General features: G+C 47.5%; 1 protein-coding gene across 2 annotated transcripts in view; it reads right to left on the bottom strand.

Moving 5' to 3' along the window:
• Positions 1-9,690, bottom strand: part of LOC134080226 (transmembrane protein 47-like) — a 19,416-nt gene extending 9,726 nt beyond the window's left edge. For both annotated transcript variants that reach the window (XM_062536539.1, XM_062536538.1), the window contains exons 1-2: positions 9,344-9,690; positions 2,087-2,227 (exon numbers count right to left, since the gene is read on the bottom strand). In XM_062536539.1, coding sequence (XP_062392523.1) covers positions 2,087-2,227; positions 9,344-9,539 — 337 coding nt within the window. In that variant the 5' untranslated portion in view covers positions 9,540-9,690. The remainder of the gene's footprint in view (positions 1-2,086; positions 2,228-9,343) is intronic.
• Positions 9,691-9,911: the final 221 nt, after the last annotated feature.

Genomic DNA, 9,911 nt, shown 5'->3' with positions numbered 1-9,911 from the left:
AGAGAGGAGGTCAGTGGAAAAGAGGAGGAGAGGGGGTCAGTGGAGGAGAGGAGGAGAGGAGGAGAGGAGGTCAGTGGAGGAGAGGAGGAGAGGAGGAGAGGATGACAGGAGGTCAGTGGAAAAGAGGAGGAGAGGAAGAGAGGAGGTCAGCGGAGATGCGGGGGAGAGGAGCAGAGAGGAGTGTAACAGAGAGGAGGAGAGGAGGAGAGGAGGTCAGCGGAGAGGTGGGGGAGAGGAGCAGAGAGGAGTGTAACAGAGAGGAGGAGAGGAAGACTGAGATGAAGAGATAGAGCATAGTAGCATAGGAGAGGAGGAGAGCAGTCAGCTGCAAGGGGCACAGAGCTGAGGAGATCGGAGCAGAAAAGAAGGCGAAACAAATGAGAAAAGATACAAGGTGGGGACAAGTTATGAGCACGGAGATGAAAAGGGACAGGTGGAGCGGAGAAGTGATGGAGGAGGAGGAGGAGGAGGGTGGAAGAGGAGAAGAGAGGAGGAGGAGGAGGAGGACGGGATGAAGGTTTTCAAGGTTTTTTCAGGGCATAGCATCCATAAGGGAATCCATCTCTCTCTCATTAGTGAGTACATGCACTCTGCTATGGCCTTCTCACTGCTCCAGGCAACTGCACACAGAGAAATGGTGAGAGAGATAGAGAGAGAGGGAGAGAGAGAGAGAGAGAGAGAGAGAACAGGAGGAGACGATGTGAGAAAGGAAGGATAGACAGATAAGCAACAAAAGAGTGAAACAGATAGACAAAAATAACTGAGTCTGTCTAAATAACGGACACTAAGTATGGAATAGACAAATAGAGAGAGAAAGAGAGAGAACGAGAGAGAGAGAGAGAGCAAGACGAGTCTATGAGAAAGAGAGAGACCACGATGGAGAGCAAGAGTGATGTGGACAGACACCAAGACAAAAAGAGAGACAGCAAGTAAGACAGAAAGAAAGCCAAGTAACCACTAAATGTTACCCAACCACTTTCTCACAAACACTTACAGTAATACATCACTGCCTTGGCCCATGACAATAAAACCCATTTGGTTGGATGCAACTAAACGGAGTTGGGATCAGGGCAAAGCAAATGTCTCAGCATGAGACCAAATAAAACTGCACAGGCAACTCAGTCTCTCCTCCTGCTCCCTCTAATCCCTTCTCATTCTCTCGCTCATTTCCGGCCCAATCGTTCGCGTCTCCTCCATCACTGCCTGCTGCAGCTGCCTCCTCCTCCTCCTCCTCTTCCTCCTCTTCCTCTTCAGCGCGGAGGAAGGGAGGGAGGGTTCAGCAAGGACGGGTGCAACTGCCTCGGAGGCAGCCAGGGCTCCGGAAGAAGCAGGCCAGCGAGCGAGCAAGGGAGCGAGGGAGCGAGGGAGCAGGCACACGCTACGTATTGCGTGCGCGGCACTTTCCCAAACTTCCCCCTGCAGAGTCTCTCTCTCAACATCGAACAGGGAGATCGACCGCGCCGCTAATGGCCTGTGATTGGATTAGCATGCATGTGATCCCTCAACCACGTCCAGCTCTAATTAGAGAAGAAACCTATCTTTCTCTCTCTCTTACACTCGTTCTTTCTTTTCCTTCTTTGTTATTCGTTCTCTCCTCTGCCCCCCACTGACCTCTGCTTGCCCATCTCCTCATCTGTCCATCCATCCATCCATCCATCCATCCATCCACGCCATCACTCTAGTCAGTCTACTCCCTGTCCACAGCACAGCCTCCAGGTACATCCACATGCCATACAGCGCAAATGTCTCTCCCTTTAAGCCTCTTAATTATCCTGAGCGACAAGTGCGTTCATGTGAAAAGACAGTTTTTTTTTTTTCAATGACATACATGTTGCTCTAAATGCTTTCGTAATGTCATTTTAAATGAATTGAATTTCTCAAAAATATATCAGAAAATATCTTGTCAATGTCAAAGTCATGATGATTGATTGAAAAATATTCCTAAACTTATTTCTAAAACTTGTTGACTTGTATCAATATTCCACTTCTGTCACTACCACTGATCAAGTTTGGAGACGTCTTCTTCCGGCCCGTGTCCGGGGCGTGAGGTGAGGTGAGGTGAGGTGAGGTGAGGTGAGGTCCTTACCTGCCGTGAAGAGGAACACGGCGACCGTGCGGTAGTGCTTCCTGTGCGTGCCCTTGCAGAGGGAGATGAGGGCGATGAGGAAGGCCACCAGAGTGACGGCTGCACCGGCCAGCAGCAGCACCAGTGTGGCGATCTGCCAGTCTGGGGAGAGAGGGGGGAAGACAGCGGGTGAGATGTGGTCAGTTATGGTCAGAAGAAGGGCATCAGTTCATCTGAAGGTCTGATAATGCCGAGAGTTTAAACTCTGGCATGCTTAGAGATAAACTTCCAAAAAATGACACCGATATCTCTCGATATTACTCTCTTCTTCTCAGCTTTTAAGACATTCTTATTATCATAAGTTCTTAATTCAGTTTCAGTTCTAGTTTCTGTCTTACGGAGATTGCATGGGAAGTCGTGTTTAAAAGTTAAGCTTCTTAGCATTGTACGCAAAATGTCAACACGACTAAACGTCAGTGTTCTGATGGGGTCTGCTATATTTTCATCCCAATGGCAGGCCCAGAGTTACATAACGATTTGTTCATACTGTGAGTGTGAGTGTGTGTGTTCATAAGACACTGAAGGGTTATGGGGGAGCTATGGGGGAGCCAAGGGGAAGCTCAGTCTGTTTAATGGAAGCAGACAGAGAGGACTCCACTTGGGCATGTTTCACAAGGCCATCTGTCTGTCTTCATGGGTGGGAGACACACAGCACTACGCCCCCTTGGCCTGAAAACTGCCTCCATACAAACACACACAGACATACACACAGACACACATATACACACACACACACACACACACACACTATATCCCATTGGCCTTAGAACGAGGGTAGAACAAGGGTAGAAATGTATTCTGCAATGTGGCTGAACTCCCCGCAAAAACACAGACACTCCCTTACACACACGCATGCACGCATACGCGCACACACACACACACACACACACACACACACACACACACACACACACACACACACACACACATATATATATACACACGCTCACACCCCTCATGAGGGGGGTTGTGGGAGGGGGCAAAGCATTTCAGGAATGTTGTGCTGCATATTGTCCAGATGTTTTAATGTCTGTGGGACTCAATATTTTTCTTTTTCTTTTGAATACATCAGACTCCTGGACAGTAATTTAAGACCCTAATCCTTCTCTAAGAACACACATATTTGAAATGCCCGAACAATGCTCTGTAAAGCCTTAAGAGGACTGGACTGCTTTGGTTCGTTTCCGAGCCTGGACGTGACTTGCCATGTGACCATGTCCTGTGCTTGCTCGGAGAGGTTGCCAAGCGGGGAGCTAAAATGACGCTGGCTGCTTCTTGGACAATAATTGCGGAATGGAATCCGTCAAAAAGTTACCACCCCTCCGCCGAAGCTATTTCCTCACAAATATGCCAAGCCACTAGAAAATGTCCTTCTACCCCTCTCCCTTTCACTACCTCCCTCTCTCTCTCTCTCTCTCTCTCTTAGACTCCATGCTCCCTCGCTTTCTCCCTCTCTTTTATTGTTCTTTCAAGGTTATGTTTGTGTAGAGTGTGTGAGAACCCAGAGGAAGGGCTCGGAATTTAAATCATGCATGCAAAGAAAACAGTGGACTCAATGGCTGACTTTTTCAATAGGCGAGAGGGGCTCTGTCTGCGGGTGAGTGTTTGGACCCAGTGTGCTCCTCTGCAGAGAGTTTAGCTCGGCGTCAGCGGAGAGACGCAGTGCGAATCAACACAAGCTCAGTTCTCTGCCCAGGGATGGACGGTCCACTGCATGATGGTCCACTGTTATTACTGTGGATATATGTGTGTGTGTGTGTGTGTGTGTGTGTGTGTGTGTGAGGTGGACTTGGGCCATGGGTAAGAGGAATAGCAGAAACCACTGAGCAAGGGAGAATAAAAGAGAGAGAGGCAGTAGGGAAGAGGGAGGGAAGGAGAGAGACAAAGAGAGGAGGGAGAGACAGAGAGAGGAGAGCATCTCTGACCAACCCTTTCCACCTGCTGTTTCCGCCACTTATTACCTGCAGAGTGAGTGCCTGATGAGAGTGAACTAATTCTGACAAGAGTATCCCACAGCTGACACACACACACACACACACACACACAAAGACACACACACACAGACACAGACACACACACATACACACACACACAGACACACAGACACAGACACAGACACACACACACACACACACACACACACACACACACACACACACACACACACACACACACACACACACACACACACACACACACACACATAGACACAGACACACACGATTTCTCCCTCTCCCTCTCTTTCTCACAGGAACACTATTATGCCTCCCATCCATCAGAGGCACCTCAGGACCTCAATCGAGCTGTGCTCAGCGCTCCAGGGTGGAAGAACACCACGTCTCCCCCAGTGCCCTGTCAATCTGCTGTCTATTACCCCCTCTGAGTGTATGTGTGTGTGTCTCCATGTGTGTGTGTGTGTGTGTGTGTGTGTGTGTGTGTGTCCATGGGTATGTATGTATGTGTGAGATAGAGAGAGAGAAAGAGAAAGTGAGTGTATGTATGTGTGTCCGTGTGTGTGCATCCGTGTGTGTGTGTGTGTGTGTGTGTGTGTGTGTGTGTGTGTGTGTGTGTGTCCTCCAAGCCTTTACCAGCCGTGATTATCTCTGACACTCTCCCAGAGTGGAGGGGTCGTACAGTATGTGCTTTGAGACAAGGAAGCGATGAGGAGGAAAAAAACAAATGGAAAGGAGAGAGGGAGAGAGGGAGAGAGGGAGAGAGGGGGAAGAAAAAGAGGGAGAGGGAGAAAGAGAAGGAGGATGAGAGTAAGTGTTGTCACATCCATAAATAAACTGGCTGGAATTAAAGGTTTTTCAGTACAACGCTGTTCACTCTCGTCGAGCTGAGCTGACAAAGACAAAGCTCTTCGCCAACTCTTCCTCCTCTGCTCTGCTCTCCTTCCTTCTTCTTTCCTTTCCTGACTTTCCCCCTAGTTCTTCTTACTCTTTGTCTCGTTTTTTCCTCTTTCTGTCATTCCAAAGCAGTTCTCTTCCCGCCTGACTTGGCCCAGAGAAGGAGAAAGAAGGCCCACTCTTGGGTTAATTAACTGTGGCTGCATGGCCCTGCTCTGTCCCTCCCTCCCTTCCTCCCTCCCTCCTCTCTGGTCTCTCTGGGTCTCACTCCTCTTTTTGTGTTATCCCCCCATCCCTTCTTGCTGTGGGCTCCTTTTGTCCTTCAGGGTGTCAACCCCCCAACCCTTTTCCTAAACACACACACACATACACACACACACACACACACCCCATTATCCCCGACCCCTTTAAATCCCCACTGCACTCCGACACCCTGACAGATCAACAGTTTTTAATGAGATGAGACCAGACCTCCGTTTGGAGGCAGCAGCACATTCCCCCAAGGCAGACCACCCCACCACATTCCACTGGGGAGCAGAGCGACTCCATCACATCCGCTCATCATAACGCCGAGATGATTGTCGCGTGTCACCATCTGTGTGTGTGTGTGTGTGTGTGTGTGTGTGTGTGTGTGTGTGATTGTGTGTGTGTGTGTGATAGTGTGTTCTTTCCTGAGCGTGTCTGTGTGTCCCCAAGGAATGTTGCTGATCAATGGTGACGATAATTCACCCAGCCAATTACTCTCGACTAGAGAGTTTATCGACAATAAACAAGTCCACCAAAACAGGATTTGCCCAGACGAGGGATATTTCCATCAGCACACACAAACACAGCAGCGGGATAAAGCGGTTGATAATGTTGTTGCCGTTTTGTTTCCTTCCTTGTTGTTTTTGTTTTGGATATTGTTTTTAGACAAGTAACGACCACGGGCCCCTAATAAAATCGGCCAAGAGGTTTGTTTTCTCTGCTCCTGCCAGAGTGCTTCAGGGCTCCAACCACTAAATCCTGTGCACCGCAAGCGTTTAGAGAACTGCAATTTAGAGATATGAAATCCACATCTAACCATCTGTGGTATCTCTCCATAACATTATGAGTAAAATCAATGTTTCAAAAACTGTCCCAAGCCTGCCGTCTCAAATAATAATAATAAAAAAAAATACTTTTCACAGTCTTTCAAAACTAGATTAAAAATGTTCTCACTGGAAGCTTCCTTCCTGGCATTCAATAACTCTTGATCTAGCCCTGCTCCGTGCAGACCTGCCTGAAATCAGTGCAATTAAAATGCTGCGCAGTGGCAAACTCAGATGCGTCCAGCTAAGTCCAGTCAAGTGTGCTGCTGAGCACAGAAAGTTGGGAAGAGTGCCTAGCAGATGCTCCTCCAGGGTTAGTTTGAGAACCACTGCTTTATAGAACCATTTCAACACGCAAGAATCCTTTTGTTGGCAAAATGGCTCTTTTGGGGTGGTAGGAGACTTCTTTACAGCTGAATAGCTTTTATGAGAGGGATTCTAGGTATCTTTCAGGTTTTTTTTTTTTATTCTTGGGTGACAAGCCAAGCAATGGCTCTCTAACCCTCCCCCCCTTTAAAACCTTCAAGGGTAGAGAATCCCGTGAGAAGGCAACACTTGGAATCAAAGTGTCTGGGAGCAGCTGGCGCTCTCAGAAGGTATAACCCAGTATGTGATCTGCTCCAGCAGGCTGTAAGTGGGTCAACGTTCATTTTTAGACTCCAAAAAGAACAGGGATGAATTTTAAACGCTTTCAAACATTTAGGATGAACGCAGTGGACACTAATGCAAGCTATCCCAAGATGCACCAAGGACCTCGAGGTGAAAGCACTGACGTTTAGTGTTTCATCTGGTCAAGTTATACAGAGGTCAACCAACCTCACGGACAAGCTGTGCAGTATGAAGTTTAGATTATTTGTGCATCATTAAAGGGGCTTGTTTTGACTACAAACCAGCCCTAAACGTTTCAACATAGATTGCTGTGATGAAGTTTTCTTTGGCTCTCAGCATACACAAAGACACAGAGGTTTCTCAATGCCTCCACAAATCAAAGTAGAAATGTTGTTTTTTTCTCTGGCTTTCTTAGGAAGCCACAAAGAACGCCTTTCATAGATTATTATCATAATATAAAGTTGCTGTGTCTGAATTGATAGAACAACCGCTACAGGAAGATGGTGCCATCGTCAACGTTTTTGGCTTGATTTGCGGAGAACACACACAGGCTACTAATACACATACAACATACTCCATATCTGCACTGCACTTGTGAAAGCGTCTGCTACATGAATACATGTAAATCACAGAAGTGGACACAGATACACAGCTCTACGACAGCATTAAGGCCTTTGATCACAGACAGAGGCAGCCTCACACAGATTCCAAAGTTATAGGATGTTAATCAGTGAAATTCTACACAGGGTATCGCCTAGAAAAGCCAAGAGAATGCCTGTAGAAAATAGGGGAGGGCGGGCGAAGGACCTTGGGGGCATGTGCGGGGGGTGTCCCAGATCTCTTCCCTGAAAATGAAGCTCTGTCTGGGGCAGGGCCTCTTAACCGTGCCCCCTGGGCCGAGTGTTGATGGTACAGTAGGCCAGGCTCAGTGGGAGCCGATTCACTTAGGCACGCTAACAATAGCCTCAACACGCATCACATATCAGCCATGCACATACACAAACAGACGAAAAGACAGATAGTCAGACACACAAACACACACACACACACAGACAGACAGACAGACAGACAGACAGACACACACACACACACACACAGATCCATACACATAGTCTAGACAGACAGACAAACCCTCACACACATAATGTTAAACACACGCAGACACATTCGCTCTTGCTCTTTGAAAAACAGGGAGGGAGAGAGAGAGAGAGAGAGAGAGAGAGAGAGAGAGAGAGAGAGAGAGAGAGAAGCTGTGTAGTAATTTTGATCCACCAGGGATGCAGGCTCATTACCATCTCCAGTTCTGGTAGAGCTTTTGGGAGATCACTATCTCACTCCATTGTGTGCCAAGGGACAATAGCTGCAGCCTTCATAAGGCACTGAGCTATTTCCAAAGAGATGAGAGCCAAGACTGCTACATTGGCTTATATGGGGAAAAAAATTATCTCTGTTTTCCACTGATTGATGTGTTAATATTGAAGCACTGAAAACAACACATAGTTCAGACGTTATTATGCTGTCTTAACATACAAACACACTCACAGAGAGAGAGAGAGAGAGAGAGAGAGAGAGAGAGAGAGAGAGAGAGAGAGAGAGACTGATTACGGGCCTAGCAAGGCCCCGCAACCTCCATAACAGAATTCACAGAAAATTGAGTGCGAGAGGAGACAACACAAAAAAAAGCAAAACAAAGCGCGCAGTGCCATCCCCGGCAGCGACTCATGACAATGGGGGAAACACACCCACTTTCGCAAACAATGAGCGCAGGGGTCAAGCGAGCCCCCAGAAACCTCATCACGTCAGGGCGATGAATCGCTCATCAATTTTGCGTGCAAGTGTGAAAAGAAAACTTCGCACAGCCCTGGATCAACAAACCCGAACGGCTCTGTCCTCTGAGGACAGAGAGCAGGAATGGCAGAAGGAGAGCTGTTGGAGGACGCGAAGTCTCCCTCCCCTGGAGCTAATGTCTGCGTATACGAGCATATGTCCCCAATGCTCGTGTTAAAACAAAAGGCGTGGAATTCGCGCAGTAGCCTGCGTCCAAGTTCTGACCAGCCCAGAGGGAAAAAATCGGCCACCCCGTTAAAAAAACAAACCGTACGGTAAACACACATTGCTGGACAGAGAAGAGTGAGGCAGTCCGTCAACAATACACCATTGTTTGATCTCATCTGTGATCCTACATAGAAAATCACCGTAAATTCCACGCATGTGTCTCGCTATAATCCAACAGCAAAATGCATTGTTGGGATACAGTGACACGTGCCCTCTATTGGTGCCGTTAAGACAATAGTACACGAAATTATCACACTGCAGTCAAGCAAACGATTTTGACGGAAGATAACCTATGTTGATCGGTGGAAGTTGACAAATTCACGTGCCACAAGTAAACAGAGACACAGAAGTGGACGTTCTTGACAACACGAGAGCAAATTAGTGTCACTGAAGATATGGCAGGTATGAATGAATACACTCTTTACAAATATCTAATATCTTCCCCTTACACTTAAATTTGGCCCTGACATTACGTCTCTGTTGTTTGATTTGGCACCGTAAATCTTACTTTAACCTGGAGTCTCATTCATGTCTTTGCGCACAATGAAAAGTTGTCTTGTGCCAATAATAAGGGCAGTTAAAATACGACACGAGATGCAAACGTATACTTATTTTACACACCAAAGGACACTTACCGGACTTGAGTGTGGAAGTACAGTCCCAGCTCGTCGATGTTTCACTGCAAGCCTCCCATAGCGACAGAGAGTAGCGATCCGCTGTAACCCAAGCTGGGCTCAAAAGTGCTACAATATCTAAACACAGTGCGAGGAACACACAAAGTAAAGCGATCAGCTTAAACGGTCGAAACACGTACACTTCATTCACCGACATGTTTTCATAATAGGTTGGCTTGGGTTCTGGACGCAGAAAGTGTGCAACTGAAGAAAACGTAGCGGCGGACCGTCTGATGGTACCCTCTCGTGTGAAAGTTCGGAGTAGACTACGGAGTTCATCGACGGGGACCTACGCTACTGTAGACCACTGCTGAACTCCACAGCAGTGAATGTGCGCACTACGCCTTGAGCCGTCAGTGCGCCACCCCCCGGTTGGTAGGCATGGGAGAAAAGGCGCTTGGGATCTCATATCTAAACTGATCAGCACACCACACACTAATATCCGTATGAGAAATTCCAAATTTTGAAATCGATAGGAAGTATCAATGACAACACAAAGTATACTATATGTAGAATAAAATAGTGATTT

This window comes from Sardina pilchardus, chromosome 5, assembly GCF_963854185.1.
Source record: "Sardina pilchardus chromosome 5, fSarPil1.1, whole genome shotgun sequence".
Lineage (NCBI taxonomy): Eukaryota > Metazoa > Chordata > Actinopteri > Clupeiformes > Clupeidae > Sardina > Sardina pilchardus.
Note: the sequence above shows the minus strand (reverse complement) of the source record. Positions and strands in the feature narration are given on the sequence as shown.